The 19,493-nt window shown below is 41.3% G+C and overlaps 1 protein-coding gene across 3 annotated transcripts in view; it reads left to right on the top strand.

Moving 5' to 3' along the window:
• The window catches only part of UAP1 (UDP-N-acetylglucosamine pyrophosphorylase 1), a 362,925-nt gene that overhangs the window by 134,730 nt on the left and 208,702 nt on the right, over positions 1 to 19,493 (top strand). For all 3 annotated transcript variants that reach the window (XM_044085376.1, XM_044085378.1, XM_044085377.1), the window contains exon 6: positions 8,635 to 8,828. In XM_044085376.1, the coding sequence (XP_043941311.1) occupies positions 8,635 to 8,828 (194 nt within the window). The remainder of the gene's footprint in view (positions 1 to 8,634; positions 8,829 to 19,493) is intronic.

A 19,493-nucleotide genomic window follows, 5' to 3' on the forward strand; every position in this document is an offset into this window, starting at 1 on the left:
AAATAAAATTCTTTATTCAATAAAGGTTAGTAAGCGCTTTCACGTCTACAACGGACGCTTCATCAGACTTCTAAAAATCTTAATCATCTAAAGACTGGTTGGCTTCGATTGTTGTGGAGTACCTGCACCTTTACATTCTTTATTTTGACTTCTTCTGGGTTCAACTAACCTTTATTGAATAAAGAATTTTATTTTTCATGTAAAGACTGGTTGGCTTCGATTGTTGTGGAGTACCTGCACCTTTACATTCTTTATTTTGACTTCTTCTGGGTTCAGCAGGTACCTTACTCTGAGAGAGCTCTTCGTTTTTTACAATCCTTCCTTTATGCCCAAGGTGGTGCCCTAAATCAGTCCATTCATTTGCCTACTTTTCTTCTTAATCCACAAAAACAAAGGAGAACGAATACTGCACTCTCTGGACGTGCATAGACAACTTAGATTTTATTTGGACAGGACTAAGCCTCTCAGAAAATCTGAACAGCTGCTAGTTGGCTTTGCTGCAGGGGGCAGAGGGGAAGGCCAATTCAAAGAAAACAATTTCTAAATGGATAGCCCATTGCATTCATTTCTGCTATAAGCACCATGGAAAACCTACCCCACAGGGGATAAGATCACATTCCATAGGCTGCATCTACCTCTACAGCCTTTCTCAGAGGAGTCCCTACCAGGGACATCCTAGACGCTGCTACCTGAAACTCTGTACATACCTTCACCAAGCATTACCACATGCCAATGTTTTCTAAATCCAGAGCTGGTTTTGCCACTGCAGTCTTGCAGGGCTTAATAATATGCTCTCTAACATCCTTCTCCCTTCCTTAGCTTTGGGGATCAACCCAAATGTGATGACTGCAACAGTGAAACACGAAGAACATAGTACAGTTGTGTACACTTACCATAAATGTAGATGTTTGAGTTTATTCACTGTTGCAGTCCTGGTTACCCTCCCACCAGCCCCCTAACTTTTGGCTCTACCTTTCCTTCTTGTTTGGTGTATTTGCTTTTTGATGAAGGTGTACCATAACATATAAATGCTTCCCATTATGGGGGCTCCCGACATCTGGGGCAAGAAAAACTGATGTAATGGCATCGGCTGCATGGTTTATACCCCTGACGATCTGACGTCATGGAAGAAGAGACCGCATCCGACGCAGGAATCCAAGACTCTGATATTCAGGCCAGCTGAGGGCTACCTGCAGGCAGATAACCCAAATGTGATGATTGCAACAGTGAATACACTCGAACATCTACATTTATGGTAAGTGTACACAACTGTAGGTTCATAGATTAGTACTAAGCTAACTGCCCTTGCGAGCCATTTATCCCTTGTGAAACTCAAACCCTGCATCTTGTGCTTGCAAGGCAAACACCTTAACCATTAGGCCACCCTCCCATCTTTGTCTGAATACTCACATCTCTCAAGACTGCTGGATCCCAAAATAAATAGCTATAAAAATGAGAAAAAAATGACAACTGTTTTACTTCCTTCTTATTTCCAGCCAGTTTTATATACCAACTCCAAAACTGTAAAATCTGTGGAGAAATAGAAACAGAATTAATTGTGTATTATCAACTGCCTTCTCAATGTATTGATTTCAGGAGGCTCTCCACCTAGACAGCTAAAGTTTGTTACCCCCTTTTTTCATGTAACTGCTTAGTGCACACTGTAGTGCTTAAGATATTAACCCATTTTTTTCCATCTTACCTTTAAAACCTGCTGCAACATCTACTGCAAGACCACTAATTATTGGAGAGCTCACATTCTGCCTCTCAGTAGTCATCTTAAGATTAGTGCTTATGTTTTCTCCTGGTGAGAGAAGCAGCATAGGGACATTATTTCCTGGAGACTGCTGATCACTGGAAAGCCTAACAACTGCTTCACAAGTGACAGCTTGGAATCTGTGCTTATATTCTGCTCCTGGTGAGAGAAGGAGCAGAGTGCATTGATTCCTGACTGTTTCCGGTTGGACAGTGAGTGTCTGTGCTTGATGTTCCTGATTGGTCTGGTTGCTACTCAAGGCATCTAACAGGAAAAGGTTACCACAAGCCTGCAGACCCTTGCATCGTCTGGGACAAGTCTGTGGATCACCAAACAGGCTGTGGCCTGCTTCTCATCTTGGGATTAGTGCTGATGTTTTGCTTCTGGTCAGAGAAGAAGCATTATATCTCAGCACAATGAAGCTGTGATGAGACCAGCACTAGTAGTACCCAGAAAGTAGCCATTCACACAGTTTCTCTCTTTTAATCATTCTTAACAAGCCAATTCTTTATTTTCAGTAAGTACTGCTTGATTTGTTTCTAACTTCAGAATATCTGTCTAAATACTTCATCCTTAAATTTTCAGGGTCTGCATATTAGTTTCCACTCAAGTGTTTGGCAGTGCCCTGTGCAGACACAGACACCTTGAGTGACATTTTTCTTGTAAAAGCATGATTGAAATTTCATCAATACCTAGTTGCACACAGGACAACTAGTTTGCAGTGACAAGCACTGTCCCCAGAGTTGCAAACCAGATACTCCTGACATTGTTTTATATTCTCACTCGAAGTGTAGAAATTGCCTCACGTTTACTGACAACAGTTAATTTTCAAACAAACAGCTTATGCTATGTGAGCGATGTATTTACACAATGCCACTGGAGGCAAAGCTGTCACATAAAAGCACTCCTAACGTCAATAAGTTTGTCAGTAGTACACACGCTGCACCCATTACACACAATTTAAAGCAGACATATACACCCACATATGCTGAGGCACTTAAATGTAACATTCCTAAGCCCCAAAAACTTCCTAGACAAAGTACACATAATAAATACCCTCAGCAGCCCCAAATGCACTCTTTCAAAACAACACCACAGCAACACATACAGCCACATCTCTTGGGGCCTCTACTTCTAATCTCATAAGGCAAGCCACCACACAGTCCAATGTTCAGGTCATTGGAGACTCCATTGTGAGACACGCTGATGTCCTTCTCACCAGGCTGAGTAAAGAGAAAGTCACAGTCATTTGCTTATGTGGGGCTAGGATCTGCCACATTATGCATTCAATCAGGTCAATGAACCACAAGTACCAGTATGACTCAGTCATAGTCCATGTGGGTGTAAATGACCTGAGATGTACCTCCCTAGACTATATGAAGAGAGACCTCATGGAGCTCTCAGAATATGCATCTCGAGCTGGTATGAGCCTAGTACTGAACAGCATTTTACCTTCTCCAAGGATGATGCCGCAATACAGGCAAAAGATGACCGACTTTAATAATTGGTTTAGTTTCTGGTGTCATTCTAATGGGATTTAGTATTTGTAAGCATGGAAGGAGATGGTCAACAGACCACCCTGCTTTGCCAGCGTTGGTCTGCACTTCTTCCTTCTAGGCTTTTGAATCTTAGCTAAAACATTCTTTCCCCATAGTGCCTTTTTTTTTAGGCAATGTCACACTGAAAGTACTTCCGACATAGCAAATTAAAACCAATAAACTCTAGGTATTACTGCTCAATGCTAGGAGTCGAACAAAAAACTCCACTCCCCAGAAGCTCTCTTCACCCTAGAGAATGCTCCATGTTTAAATTACCATAGGCAAAATCCAATACCACTTCCTTGCAAGCTATTGGTCCCCATCTATGAACCAGGAAACCCATACCATGTATTTAAACCTGTTGGAAACGCTCACCATCCAACCCAATACCATATTCATGGACTACTTTAATTACCCCACTATTAATTGAGAATCCTATAAGACACAAAACATACAGGCATAGATATTCCTGGATTTTGTAAACACAAACTCCCTGGCCCAGATTGTCAATACACCAACCAAGGGTGCAACCATACTGGATTTGGTCCTCATGAATATGGGAGACTGCTGCACACACCATACTGTAATGTCATCCCTGGTAAGGTCAGGCCACAAAATGGTCTCCTTTGAAGTAAAAATAAAACCTGGACCCCCAGCTAAACCTGGAATACTCAGGAACTACTCTAAGGCTAACTTCCTGCTATTAAGTGATAACTTGGTAATATTTCAAGCCCCCATAAACCCTGAGAACACTGGTGCCTATGCAGAACTGTTTACAGAATGTACAAGCATGTTAATAGCTGCATAGAGGCAGCTGTACCTACCAGGAAAAAGTAAAGAACTAGCTCAAAAAACAAACCAGTCTGGTAGAATCACAAAATCAATAGGCTGTATAACAAAAGGAAGAAAATCATGGCAAAAATTAGGAGGTGCAGCATCCGGCAGGATAAAAGTACTCTCATCAAACTAAACAAACAGCTCAAAGGAGACATAAAGTCTACCAAAGCCAAATTTGAGGTAAATTTGGCCACCCAGGCCAAGGGCAGCCACAATGTATTCTTTAGCTATGTTGGCAACCTCAAAGGCAATACACAGTTGTCTGCAGAGCTAATTTTAAATGGAGCCACCTATACTGAGTCAGAAGATATAGCAAGCCTACTGGCCAATAAATTCAGCTCCAACTTTACCCCCCCCCCCAACATTCCCTAAGGAAATACCATCAAATACAACTCCCCCTGCTATCACTAGGGAACAGGTTTGTAATGCTCTCTCTAAGGCCAAGAAGACTGCATCAGTGGGTCCATACATTTTATCCCCAGATGCCTTCTAAATAGCGTGAAACATGGCCTGTCAGGCCATCTAGAATTGTTATTTAACTATAGCCTCCAAACAGGCTTTGTGCCACATGAGTGGAGAACAGTCATCCCTCTGCACAAAGGTGGGCAATCTGCGGACCCTAAGTCTCACTAGTCTTGTATATAAAGCCATGGAATGATCAATAGTGATACAGTAAACCTACAGACACTGGACCCAACCCAGTTTGGTTTTGTTAAGGGCAAGTCATGCCTACTCAACCTGGTGGACTTCGAGAAGGTCAACAAAGCAATGGATGAGGGCAAAATGGTTCGCACTGCCTACCTTGACTTGGCCAAGGCATTTGACACAAAACCCCACTCTGGCATTGATGACAAACTCAAGAGGTTGGGTACAAACCCATATGTCACCTGGTAGATAGTCAACTGGCTCATGGGACAGGACCTAGGAAGTTAGAATTGGGGAGTCCACCTCTACAAAGAGGCCAGTCACAAGTGGAGTCCCTCAGGGATCAGTCCTTGGACTGCTCCTTTTTGGCACTTACTTCACTGAAGTCAACGCCAATGTCAGTGGTTTCTGACTGACTAAATTTGCTGATGATTGCAAATTAGGAGCTGTCATTGAATCCCACACTGACACAAATGTTCTTCAGGAAAGGGTGACACACAAATAACTGGTGTCAGAGCCATGGACTAAAACTAATGCCAAGAAATGCATAGTAGTATTCTTCGGGAGGTCATACATCCTTGGTAAATATATTGACAACACAGCCATTAGAGATAACCTAGTAGTCAGGGACTTGGGGCACGAATAGACAGTAATTTAGCCTTTGACAATCACATGTCTACAGTAGTGAGGAAGTCATTCTGTGTTGCGCAACTTATAAACAAAGGTCTGGCAAGTAAGTCCAAGTAAGTCATTGTTCCACTGTATTCGGCATTCATCAGCCCTATCATTGAGCATAGATCCCCCTTTGGTATGTTCCTAACCAAGCATATCGAACAATTGGAACATCAACATAGGTTCCTCACTAAAAGAATACAGGGCATAAGTAAAATGCCCTATGCAGACCGCTTCAAGGCCCTATCCCTGTATTCTGTCAGCTGCAGGCTTTTGAGGGGAGATCTATCCCTGGCATATGGGGTATCGTCAGACTCTACTCTGGAATTCCTGCATATCCACAAAGCAAATAGCACCAGAATTATCTGTTCTAAAGACTTAAACCTTGCCTGTGATATAAATAGGACCTGCTGGAGTGACAGGTATGTATCCCACAGACTATCCTGTCTCTGGAACAGCTCCCCATCCATGTTAATCAGAGTTCCTCCCTATACCAATTCAAATGTAACTTGGACAGTTGGATGGTGAACAGGAAATTTATCCCTGGTTTGGCACCTGTGTCTCTAATGGACACGGGCAACCTGTAAATGGTTCATCTCCCAGGCCCCTGTTTGCAAATGTTTCATCTCTCAAACCCCTGCTTACACTTATCAAGGGTATCAGAACTTGTCAATGATTAGGCATGCGTGGCTAGGCTTAAAACACCTATGAACCTAAGGAAAATGATACGATGACTGGGGCATTCAACAAATGTAGTTTAATGAGGGGTTCTGCACTGTGCAGCTGTGTGATATAATAGACCGCTTTCAACCCTAAAGCATGTAAATACAGATTCTGGGAATGTGGAGCTTTGCTGTGGGGACAAGGCTCCCACATTGTGGTTTGTGGGATATAAATCTCCCTAGTGAAAGCATCCCACTTTGTTTTGTGGTAGCTATCTTCATATTCATGCTAAAATGGTTGTCACACATTAGCAGTTTCCAGCTATACTGCATTTTGTGTTTGCAGAATTTTCCTAGATTTTGAATTCTGTTACTGCAGTTTACTGTTTTGGTTTTTAGTATTTGCTGACTTGCTGTGAAGGTGTTTTTTTCACTTCTCCATTTTTAGTCTGTCATAAGCCATTGTAAATCAGTTTTGTTTTACTTTAGAAAAATGTACACCTCAGGTAACAGTATCATGAGACATTAACTGCAATGTAAGGAAGCATTTTTATAGTTACATTTCAGGCAGTGGTACCCAAGGGGTTAAATGTTGACATGGATTGGAAAGCTTTCTTAAACTGATTATCTCTTTTAATTTATTGGCGGGTTTGAAATTGTTTTATTCATTTGATTGCCTTATAGTTTTGCATTTTATTCCTTTTGAAGGTATCTCGACTGAGGTGCTAGTAATTTGTGTTTAAGATTTTTGTCTCATTGTCATTATTTATTTGTATGTGTATAGAGTATATACTTACTAACTTGCTCTGAAGTCTTTACACTCAGCCATTTTCATTCTGTTATAAGCCATTGTAAGACAATTTTGATTTACTTTAGAAAAATGCACACCTCAATGCAAAGTATCACAGAACAACATTAAAGTGCATCAGTCACTTTCTGAAGTAAATTCAGAAAATAAGTCTGCTCAAACGGATGGCTTCAGACACTTTAATGTTAAATGTTGAAAAAAACACATAAAAACATATAAAAATGAAAAGTAAAACAGGAGAGATGAGCGCTTTTGCATCACCAAAGGATGCTTCGTCAGATTTTGAGCTTGAGCAGACTTAATTTTATTTTCTGAATTTACTTGGTTGGTCAGCTACAGCTCCCTTGTTTGGTTAAAGTAACACTTTCTGAAGTAACAAACCTTGAAAAATCTGTTATAACTTCCTTGCCATATACAATACCAAATTATACCATTTTTTATGCAAAAATGTAAGTTGTTTTTCATGTTATTTTGTTGATAAGATTAGCCCTCTAAATTTTTTCTTAGAGCTGAAAACCATAACGGCATGAAAGATAGAACTTGCAATGCATCACTCCTTAAATTACTGTATGTTGTTGTTTGGTCATTTAATCGAGGCAGATTCTGTGACCTCAAGGACTTTAGCACACCAGGCCTGTCTATCAAAAACTACTACTTCTAGTTCTTGCAAATTCCTATTTGTTTCAGTAATGTTGCCTCTCCGAGTTGGCCTCTTCCCCTTCCTCTTCTGCCTTCAATCTTCTCCAGTATTTTCTGGTGTGAACCCTGTATTTGAATTGTGGCCAAAGCATGTGAGTTTGAGTTTGTTTTAGTTTTCCTGTCAGGCTTTTCAGTGAACATTCTGGGTTTATTTCCTTAAGGTATTGACTGTTTTGGCCTTCTTGCAGTCAGTTGGATTCTCAAAAGCTTTCAATGGCACCACAGTTCAAAAGCATCAGTTTTCCAATGCAGAGCCATACATATAGGGGTTGGGGTTGGCATAATAGTTAAGGTGTTTACCTTACAGATGTAAAGTACAGTGGCCTCTTTTCAGGAAAGGCCTGAGGTGGTATTTCTACTACTACTAGGGGAAATTTGGCAGTCCATTTGGGAGCTTCCCCTACTCTTTTTGATAGGTGCTGTGGGATCTCTTGCATCCATCAGCGCACCACAACAGTGAATGTTTCAGTAGAGCCATTTTGAAGAACGATGCATTAGTGCAACAAAAGCTGGTATCCATGAGACACCCACTTCAGCATAGAGGTAGTGTAATGTATTTTATAAGACTATGTTGCACTAAATGTATTCTGTGGATACACGAGTTGTCTGGATTGGAGTGGAATTTTCAGTGCAAAATTTGTGTTATTTCTATGAGAAGGCAGATTTACTGATAATTGCTATTACTGAATACCTACGTAAGTTTTCTTAACGTTCCTGGCTTGCTTTTGTCAGAGCTCTTTCAAAAATATTCATAATTCGCATCTGTTTTTTGTGTGCCATTGCTGTTTGGTAAGTTGTCTTTGGCATACTGTTTGTTTTGCATTGAATATACTTACAGTATATACATTTTGTAAAAAAATGCCTTGATTAGGGTGGCTTTGCAGTTTTAATCTGTTTGCACACTGTTTTCTTTCTGCAAAATCCCTTAATCTGTTCGGTGTATTTTTACAACTTTGATTTCACACTTTCAGTCTGAATCGGAGAGCTTACTTGTATTTTTAATTTTGTAATTTGCAGGTAGTGGAGAAAACTAATCCAACAGAACCAGTGGGGGTTGTGTGCAAAGTGGACGGTACATACCAGGTTGTAGAGTACAGCGAGATCACTCTGGCAACAGCAGAAAAAAGAAGTTCAGATGGGCGACTGATGTTTAATGCAGGAAATATTGCAAATCACTTTTTTACACTCTCTTTCCTTCAAGACGTTGTAAAGTAAGTTGTAGGAGGGAAATACATTTTAATATATTCTGCAAAGTTCACAATACTTTGAATTTTATTCTTGCTTGATGTGTATACACATTTGGTGTGATGATTCAGGGGAAAACCCATGCTGCAGCCAGGCTGTCTGAAATGGTAGTCAAGTGGTATTGTAGTCTAGTGAAGAAACATTTCTGGAGTAAGTGCATCAAATCAAAATCAAGTTGTGAAAAGTTCGGTGTACTAAACATCAGTGTTAGAATCCCTAGCAGCTTCAAGAAATATAGGAAAACTGTATTTAAAATATAGAAAATAAAATTCAGATGGTATGAATTTTTTTTTATGGTGGCTGAACCACACAAAGTTGATTTGCAAGGGGATAAATGAAACGTTTCAGAGAATGACACCCAAAATGTTTACAATGTTAGCCAAATGCAGGGAAAGAGTCCTGTTTTTGCCATATTTACTCTTTAGAAAGGGCATAAAAACTTTACTTATAACTCCCTCATTTTCTTCCTTAAGTACCATTAGGGACTTTACAGGTACATGATTTTTAAAACTGAGCTGCAGTTTGTCTGCGTTATAAAAGTGAAAGAGGATGAAGCAGAGTAAGGAAGTATATTTTTAGCTCTATGGGTGATGAAATTATATGGCAACCTCTCAGAGGAGCTACTCATTTGCAGGTGGCTGCATTTCATGTGGGAAGAGAAGGGGAGGAAAACAGACTGGTCAGTAGGTATGTCTGTTTATTTAATGGGTAGGATGCTCATAGGTGCATGGACAAATACTAGGCTAGCTGCCCTTGTGGGCCATTTTAAGTCTAACCAATTTCACTATCAAAGGTGAGAATCATACCCTATACCTTGTGTCTATGTGGTAAACACTTCAACCATTATATCACCCCAACCCCTATTCTGAATAACAACGCTTCTGTGGGTTTTGAACACACACACACACAGTCAAATTCCATTTATATAGCTACATTACTTAACCAGTTCAGCTACTGCACCGCATGTTCGGATGTGACCAGCCTAATAACATATCTGTATTTCTGCATGTTGCTTTATGTCACCAAGTAGCACTTCAGTTAATGTTTTGTTTACAGCCTAGGATGTGGTGATATATATGAACTTGTGTTGACATTCGGGAGTCAGGACCCCACTGTTGTCTGTAGTAGTTTCTCTTTTTCAGAGTATGAAAAATCAGGACCTTTTCTTGCTTGCTGGCATGTATATACTAGTAGCTCATAGCCTGCTCTGAAGTACCTTTGAAGCTGCAATGGTCATGCTGATTAATAGCTTTCTTTTCTACTTGAGTACTGCACCACATCAAGTCTTTTTTTGGGGGTCTATATTAAATGAATGAAGTGACAAAAGAGCGAACGCTCTTACATTGACAGATAAATGTCGAAACTACAAAGCAGTGAAGTAACGGAACAGAGATTTTTTTCCCAGGGAAAAAACATCACTAGTCCAAAAAAAAAAAAATGTAAAGACAAAATAAAGTGGGGGGCTTTGCCCTCACTTCCCCCAATGTGGGGGGCTGTGTGCCCCACACCCCCCTACTAAAATATACCAACTCTGAAATAGCACCACATTGGATGAAATGGCAAATTCCTAAGAATGGCCCAGAAATTTTTTTCCCTGGGAAAAAATTGCTGTTCCATAACTTCGCTATTTTGTGGTTTCGGCTTTTATGTGTCAATGAAAGAGCATTTGCTCTTTTGTTGTTTTGTTCATTTAATATAGACCCTTTTTTTCTTAGTGCATTTTCTTCTTTTTGTATTTTGATAGCGTTCTGTTCTTGATCTTTTTTGGATCTCTAATCAAAGATTGAAACATATATCACTGGCCCATATCTCAGCAAATATAAGTGGCTGACCACTTGTGTCAGTGATGTTAATCTTATTAGCATCAGTAAACATCTGTCATTGACATTCCCAAACAAAAATGATGGCTTATTAGTGTAGTGGGTAAACGTTATGAATTCCTAAATCTCTGTAGTGTTCCAGATGCGTAGGTTGTGTAGATGCATATGTCATTTAAGAATTAAGTAATAAACTGAAGAAGTTGGGTATAGATTTATATGTGGTGTAAGTACTAGCTATTAAACTGCCAAAGATGTTCAGCTCCTGTTTTGCAACCTCCTTCATTTTACTGAATGGGTCTGCACTTCACACTTGCATACATCTCCAAATTGCTGATTCCCTGCACTGCAGACTGTTGCTTTACTCACTACACCAATGAGTTGTAGCCGACAAGTGCCTACAGCTTATTAACTCATGAGTGGCTGCACAGCATAACCATGGCTACAGCATCTTTTCTGTTCTTAGTGTTAGATGCCTATAAATTGCATGGTCAGTGACGTATCTGGCCCACCCTGTGAACTCACTTGAGGTAGGGGTAAGTGACTTGTTTTCTGATCCTTCATTAACTTGCCCTCTTTTTCTTGTATCACTTCCAGGGTTGCAGATGATGTAGTATTTCTTTAGCAGCATATTTTTTTTGTTCTTTTCTGCCAGGAAATCTGTAGCTTCTGAAAGTTTTTCTGATGCAAGTATTTTTCTTTTCTTTTTTTCCAATTTCTTTTCATCCTTTAAATATTCCCCTAAATTAGAAATTCTGGGATTGTTATATAAACACAGAAATTCATTATCTCCTTTCTATACTCAGCTGTCCCCTTTTTTGTCCACGTCTCTTACTTGGTCAGTCAGTGTTGGTGTTTGAGGACTACTGATTTTGTAGCATGACTTATTTCTTTGGTAAGAATGTTTCCAGCGTTAAGAGTATTTTGCATCATCTCTTTTTCAAATCGTGGCAAAACTGCCTATAGCAATGGGCACTTTATCATGGGGTTCACGAACCCAGTCTTTTTTCCATGCTATAATACAGTTAAGATATATAACGGTATTTTCTTGGAGAGAGTCTCCAAACAGGAGGGTGCACCGTGTTAAGGTACTCTACAATGTTTGAAGAATTTAGTTCAGAAATATTTCTCGTCTTCTTGATTTCTTCTTTTCGGACCACATTCAGATACTTACGGTCATATTGTGTAACTGCAGAGACTGCTTCCCTTCCTCTCTGTTCAGCTACTAAATGGCTGTTGTATTGTCTGACTATCAATAATTGTTTTTTTTTCCTGAAAGGACTTGAGAAAGGAGTTCAGATATTGCCACACATCCCTATCTCATTGCTGTCGGAGTCATGAGAAAGGGAAGATGCCACATTAAATTTAGAAAATTTAATTTTTGAGAGAGGCATTGTGGCCAGAATCTTGCAGGGGTGGATCCCATATGGATCTGAGTGTACACTGACATGGTGGAGCTTTAGTTACAGAATAACTCCTGTATCCCAGAACCCTGAGATTCCATTAGTCACCTTCTTTTTTCTGAAAAATAGGAAGAAGCATCTGATTTCAAACTTGGTGTTGTACCATGTTTATAACAGTGCCCAGAAGGTGAAGAGCCTGGGATGGCATCTATCTGGGATCGTTCTTAGTTCACTGCTCTGCCTAGTATTTTATATACCCAAAAATAGACTCCAAATGAACATCATTTACTGACAAAAGTCTGAGACTAGATGACAGATGCCCAGATAATTCAGAAAGGGAATGCATTTTTATCTGATGTCAGCCAGCACTAGAGCCATGTGTTTTTGTCAGTATCTTTGGCATAGTTGCTAAGCCAAAGGGAAGGGCTGTCGACGGGAAATAATGACCAAATTTATGTATTTGGATTTAGTATTTTGCATTTGCTTTAGGAAGTATATTTCCCTTTTTGTATTAATGTCTAGCTGTCATCGTATTAAGATTATTATTTTATTTGGACCTTTCTCCCATCTTTCTTTGAAATGGGGGGTTACTTATTGCCTAGTCAAATTTTCCCGCTAAGCAAAGTGGAAATAAATAAATAAAATAAATGAGGTAGGCAAATTATATGCTGATAAGAGTTATCACAGTCCCACTCTGAACAGCCATGCTTCTGAAAAATCTGAAATCATTTTAATTTCTATACCGTCTTAATCTAATGTAAGAATAGTTTGATCAAGAAGTTGGCAGAAAGAGTCCTGTTTCTTAGAAATTACAAAAACATGTGGAACAGAAACCTTTTCTTTCTGTGATCTAAAAAAGTCTGTATTTTCTTTTATTTAGCTTCTAAACATGATCCCAGACTAGCGAATCCTAACTTTTTGGAGTTTCTGGAATACCTAAGAGTTATAATAGGCATAACATCTACTGCGTACCTCAGGTTAACTACTTCTGTTACCTCGTTATCTGTAACCAAACATCTGTCATGAAAGAGCTTCCTTGTTGAGTGAATCTTATAAATTATTTATTCTCACACAGTCAGAATTAGACTTTTGTAAAATCCTGTGATCAAGGATATACATTGCTGATGTTCTCTGCTGTAACAACGTTCTTGGCTATATGGGAGTTTATGTCCCCAGAGCCTGCCAGTTATTTTTTAACTCTGCACACACTTTGGATTTATGTCCTTACTATCATCTGAATACCACCATTGGCCTTCTGTGGAAATAGGCTATACTTAATGGGACCGCATCAAAAGGAAATAAATAAACTAATTCATTAAGTCTGTAAAATCCTATGCGCACATGTCTACACATTGGCAACACATTAAGCCTGTAAGTCTGCACAAGCATCAGATTGCCAGCCAAGACTCGCACCGGCATTGCTTGTCATACTGTTTTAGGAAAGAAGTGCCACAGTTGTCAGATGTTCAACTCCTACTCGAAGGCAAAGACGGGAGGAGGAGTTAGCCTATGTTGAGGCCAATGAAAAGGCAGCTGTTGAGAATTCTTTGCATGGAGAACAGCAGAAGGATCATTCTTGCAGTCTTAAACATAAGTCAGAGCACCAACGCAGACCAACACTCAGAGAGCACATCTCTAGCTGTACCCCTTCTCATGTTAAGGCTGCTGTTCATTTGCCATACCCTACACTTTGCAATTGATAAGCTCACATTTGTCAGTGCGGGCTAAAGATGAAGAGGCTTGGAAAAGGTGCTGCCTCGTATCCTACTATTACTTGGTGGAGTAGGAAGTAAGCAAGTAACAGGCAGTGGGGGATGTGAGAGGACAATCAGGCAATATGCAGGGATTGCAGATAACTTGCTTTTTTTTTGTAAATTGGTATATATGGGTGCTTCTTCACTATTAAGAAGAACATTTGACAGAAGTTACTACAGGAAAGGGGGAAATTATCTTGTTTTATGAAATAAAACCAAATATGAGGTACCAAGGGAAATCTGATGATAAAGATATGCAGAAAATTGTAGCCAACCCCAAATTAGATGGGGGAAGGGTAGCTGTTGTTCAGAAAGGTCATACTGTAGTGATAGAAGAGAGATTTTCTTTATTTTATTTTATTTTTTTGCATTTTACTTTTGTTTATTGAGGTGGCACACTGATCACAGCTGAGCATTTGCAGGTACTATCCAAGTGAATTAATTTGCAAAAAAAAATAAATAAATAAACAGACAGGCAATAAACTCTACATATTAAACAGAACAGAAAGTAACAATATGTAACAAAAACTGTTGATGAAAGAGAATGATACAGGTAGGTGCGTAGCTTAACCAGATAGGATCGGGGTGTTTGATGGAAAGTAGGGAAATGGGTTGATGCAGGTTTTTTCTGTGACTTTCTTGGTCTTGGAAGGAACTTGGGTGATGTGTGGAAATGGAGTCTGTAGGATGGGACTTCAGTGTCAGCACAAACCCAGTACTGAAAAGGCTTTATAAGTAAAATGAGTACTATGGGAAGAAAAGGAAAACTAACGATCAAAGAAATGCAGGAAGGTGGGTAGCAAGATTTGGGGAGAGAGTTATATGGGGATAGGAGAGTACACCTTTACCTGAGGCAGAATTTTACAGGCAAGTAGACTTGATATGTGATGTTCATCGTGCATACAGCTGCAGTCATAACAGATGGGTTTTCCTGCTGTCAGGCGGGTCCTCGGTCGGCCGAATTCCAAAGTCTAGGTCCGGCGTCGGTTGTCGTCGCATCTTCCCTGATGTCAGTCCAACAGGGGTATAAAAGAACCAGCCGACGCCATTTTCTTCTGTCTTTCTTGCCGCGCGGTGCCCGAAGCAGAAGCAGTTCGCAAGTGCCGGTCGGCCAGCTCCTGAGATTACGAATATCTGCAACCGAAGTCTTCTTGAAAGCTAAGTACCCCGTTGGGGAAACTTTTCTTGCCTCAGACCGATGTCAGACAAAGTTAATAATTGTATTTCATGTGGGAAACAAATACCGCATAAGGATTTTCATTCCCTCTGCATTCCTTGCTTAGGCCCTGACCACGACGTCTCGGCCTGTCGTTTTTGTGCTTCATTCAACAAACGCACCATTAAGCATCGGGCGGAGTTCGCCCAGCACGTTTTTGGCAAAAAATGTAACTACATAATGTCGTCGGATACTCCGACTCCAGTTTTGACTAAAAGACGCAAAGATAAGAACCGACACACAAGGTCCGCGGCCTCTACCGACACCACTCCAAAGCCGACTACAGGTGGTCCGGTTCTCAGCGAGGTGCCTACGCAGCCCCTGACTACCGACGGCACTTCATTGGTGGTGTCTTCTGTACCCGAGGTCGCAGGCTCTTCGGCCCACACCCCGACTACAGATACCGAAGCCACTCTTGGCGGTGAAACTCAGAGTTTAGACAGGTCTGCCTCCTCTCAAGGTGTTTTCAGGCCTTCCTCTTCTTTTTCCATCAAGGCTTTCACTAAGTCTAAGACAGCCATGCATTCTAAAAAAACAAACCCCACAGGGCCCTTCTCAAGGCCCCATGCCTAAAAAGCAGATGCTCAAAATGGCTGAGGACTTAATTTCTCTAATCAGGGGTTCTCAACCCCCCCCCCCTGGAAAAAAGGACCAGAGTGGAGGAAGAATCCCCCTCCTCGGACCAGGCTTCCATTATTTCAGAACATTCTGATGACTAGGAACATTCATACTCCCCTTTTGAAGATTCTGATGCAGAGGAGTCCATTCCCTCTGTCTCCCCCCCCTGAGGATTACTCATTTGGGGAAACCTTGCATACCTTGAGGGAACACTTCCACTGGGAAGGTCAAGAGTACTCAGACTCCAAGAAAAGGCTTAGGGATTTTCTCTTGCTCCCTCAGCATAGGCCTCTGGCTATACTCCCTGTCTTAGATATCCTTGATAATGTGTATTCGGAGTCCTGCCTTAACCCAGACTCTTTACCTCCAGCCCCAGTCAAGCCTGACCGGTATTACCAGGTTCCTGACTCGCACCAATTCCTCTACGAAAGCCATGCGGCTGACCCAGAAACTATCTCACAGGGCCCCAAGGGAATTAAGGCCTCCACTGCTAAAAATCCTTTACCTTCAGAGAGAGATTCCAGAGCTTTAGAAAGGTGGGGAAAAAAGGTATACACCTCGGCCACCTTATCCATGAGGGCGTTAAACTGCCAGTTCCATATGTTAAAGTACCAACAGTTTCTGTTATCACAGTTGAGAAGCAAAATGTCACAACCTGAACAACCAGATTTGAAGGAGTTGCAGGATTTGATACATAGTGCAGAACAAGTAGGTAAACATACCTTGCAATGTGGTTTTGATGCTTTAGAGGCCTCGTGTAGAGCTGCTGTTACAGGATCAGTCATACGTAGACATGCTTGGCAAGAACAAACCTTACCAGAACATGTCAAAGCTAAATTACTGGATGCACCTCTGCAAAAAGATGTATTGTTTGGTGTTAAAGCTGAGGAGGTATTAAAGAAAATGGAGGAAAAGGCAAAATCAATGCAAACAGTGAAAGATTTCCTACAGGTACAACCTCCATGTTTCAGTAGAAATTGGCCTTCAAAAAATTGGTCCTTTCCAGCCACGGACAGACCCCAAAGAGGTAGATACAGGCACCCGAGGGGTAGAGGGCAATCTTAAGGATCGTTTAGAGGCAGACAATGGCAAGCACCTACCCAAAGAGGTGGTGAGGATAGTTCACAGCCATTCAGAAAGCAGAACCAATGACTTTCCCCTTTGCATGCCAAGCAAGGCTCAAATGGCAGCACCTTTAGGCGGAAAACCGGCATTATTTTCAAAAAATTGGCATATTGTCACAAAAGACAAATGGATCCTGGACATTATAGACAGAGGCTACAGATTCCACTTTCACACCCTTCCAAAAATGAGAGGCATGCCAAACCTGCCACACAATCAAAGGGCAGAGGCACAAAAACAAATTTCAGATCTTGTGGACATGAAAGCTATTCAAGAGGTACCTGCACAAGAACAGGGTCAAGGTTTTTATTCCAGACTATTCCTGGTACCAAGGAAGGGCAAAGATTGGAGACCTATTTTGGACCTATCCATCCTAAACACATTTCTACTCGTGCCAAAATTCAAGATGCTCACATTACAGCAGTTTCTTCCCATGCTAGGCAAGGAGTCTTGGCTGGTAACATTGGACCTCAAGGAGGCATACCTGCATGTCCCAATTAGACAAGATTGCAGAAGATACCTCAGATTTCTTGCAGGTTCAACACATTATCAATTCTCTGCATTGCCCTTTGGCTTATCTACTGCGCCCAGAGTGTTCACGAAATGTCTGGCATCAGTAATTGCCTACTGCAGACTGCAAGGGATACAAATCTACCCATATTTGGACGATTGTCTGATCCAAGCGGACAGCAAGCGCATACTTCTGAAACATCTGGCTTTTGTAATAAGGTTGTTAATTCCCTGGGATACACAGTCAACAAAAAGAAATCAAGGCTAATACCCTCTCAAACAATAATTTTCCTGGGTGCCAACTTGGATACAAACACCCAGATGGCCTACCTCACGGCAGAGAAACAAGGGCAACTAAATCAATACTTCAGAAAACTGGCAACTTTCACCAGGCTGACTGCAAGGAAAATCCTGCAAGCTCTGGGATTCATGGCATCTTGCATCCTACTAATCCCATGTGCAAAGCTGCATATGAGGAAACTTCAATGGTACCTGAAAAACCTATGGTCTCAGCACAGCCACAGCTTGGAAACAATAATACCACTAATTTCATGTCTTCAAAAGGAATTTCTGTGGTGGGCTCAAGCATGCCAAACAAACACAGGTCTCCTATTCTGCAAGCCCTCAAGCAAGTCAAACCATCACAACAGACGCCTCGGATTATGCCTGGGGGGCGCACATGACAGATCGGTGCATTCAGGGCAGATGGTCCCAAAAGGAAAAGCACCTACACATCAATCAAAAGGAAATGCTAGCAGTAATAAATGCTATTATAGCTTTCAAAGACCTGCTGCATCCAGGCCAGCTATTGATAAGGACAGACAACACCACAGTAATGTGGTACATAAACAAACAGGGAGGAACCCACTCATACCCCCTGTGCAGGTTAGCCATGTCTCTTTGGAACATGGCTCTAGAATTGCAAATCGAGCTTCAAGCACAGTTCCTGCCAGGCAAGGAAAACATGCTGGCAGACAACCTAAGCAGAAATATGACGGATCCACACGAATGGAAGTTGCATCCTCAAGTTTTTTCAAAGATAATTCAAGCATGGGGAAGGCCAGACATAGATCTCTTTGCCTCCCACAGAAATCACCAATTGGCAAAATTCTGCTCAAGGTCCTTTCATCCACAGGCCTGGAAAGTGGACGCACTCTCTTTCAGTTGGACAACAATGACAGTATATGCCTTTCCACCTCTTCCTCTGCTGCCCAAAGTTCTATTAAAAACCAGAGCAGACAGACCAAAGATGATTCTCATCGCTCCAGACTGGCCAAGACAACACTGGTACCCACTCCTGAGGAGCCTGACGCATTCCCCACCGTGGATCCTGCCTCTAATGCCTCTTCTACTGACTCAGCACAATTTCAAAACTCTTCACAGTCAGCTGAAAACACTCAATCTAGCCGCATGGAAGATTCCTTAAAATCACAACAGACCCTACTCTCCAAGGAGGTACAGGATGTCATTTTGGAGGCCAGAAGACCTTCTACTAAAAAAGCCTACTCCGCCAAATGGAAACGGTTTTGTGCTTGGAATAAGAAAAAGGGCCAGAACCCTGGAATACTGAATTTACCTCAAATATGACAGTACCTAGCTGAGATGCTAAGCAGTGGACTTTCATTCTCTTCCAGCAAAATCCATGCCTCAGTCATTTCTGCAGAATACAACACTGATCCTCCTTTATTCTCTCACCCCCTCTTAAGGCAGTTCCTCAGAGGGGCTAAGAATATAAAACCCCGAAGGAAACAACCAGTACCTGCTTGGGATCTCAATTTCGTTCTAGAGAAACTGACTTTGCCTCCTTTTGAGCCAGCTGCCTCAACAGAACTGCATTATTTGTCCTGGAAAACAGCCTTCCTGCTGGCTATCACCTCAGCTTGCAGGGTTTCAGAACTACAAGCCCTCATAGCAGAGTTTCCTTACGAACCAATCCTTCCTTTATTCCAAAGGTAGTATCCAGGGTAGCCTTGAATCAGGCTATCCACTTGCCTACCTTTTACCCCAATCCTCAAAACAAAGGGGAGAGACTACTACATTCCTTGGACATTCACAGACAACTACGTTATTATTTGGACAGAACAAAGCCTTTCAGAAAATCAGAGCAACTCTTTGTGTCCTATGCTACAGGGGCTCAAGGGAAGCCTATTTCCAAACAGACAATCTCAAAATGCATAGCCCACTGTATACG

Source organism: Protopterus annectens, chromosome 10.part0 (genome assembly GCF_019279795.1).
Source record: "Protopterus annectens isolate FY-2018-M chromosome 10.part0, PAN1.0, whole genome shotgun sequence".
Taxonomy (NCBI): Eukaryota; Metazoa; Chordata; order Ceratodontiformes; family Protopteridae; genus Protopterus; species Protopterus annectens.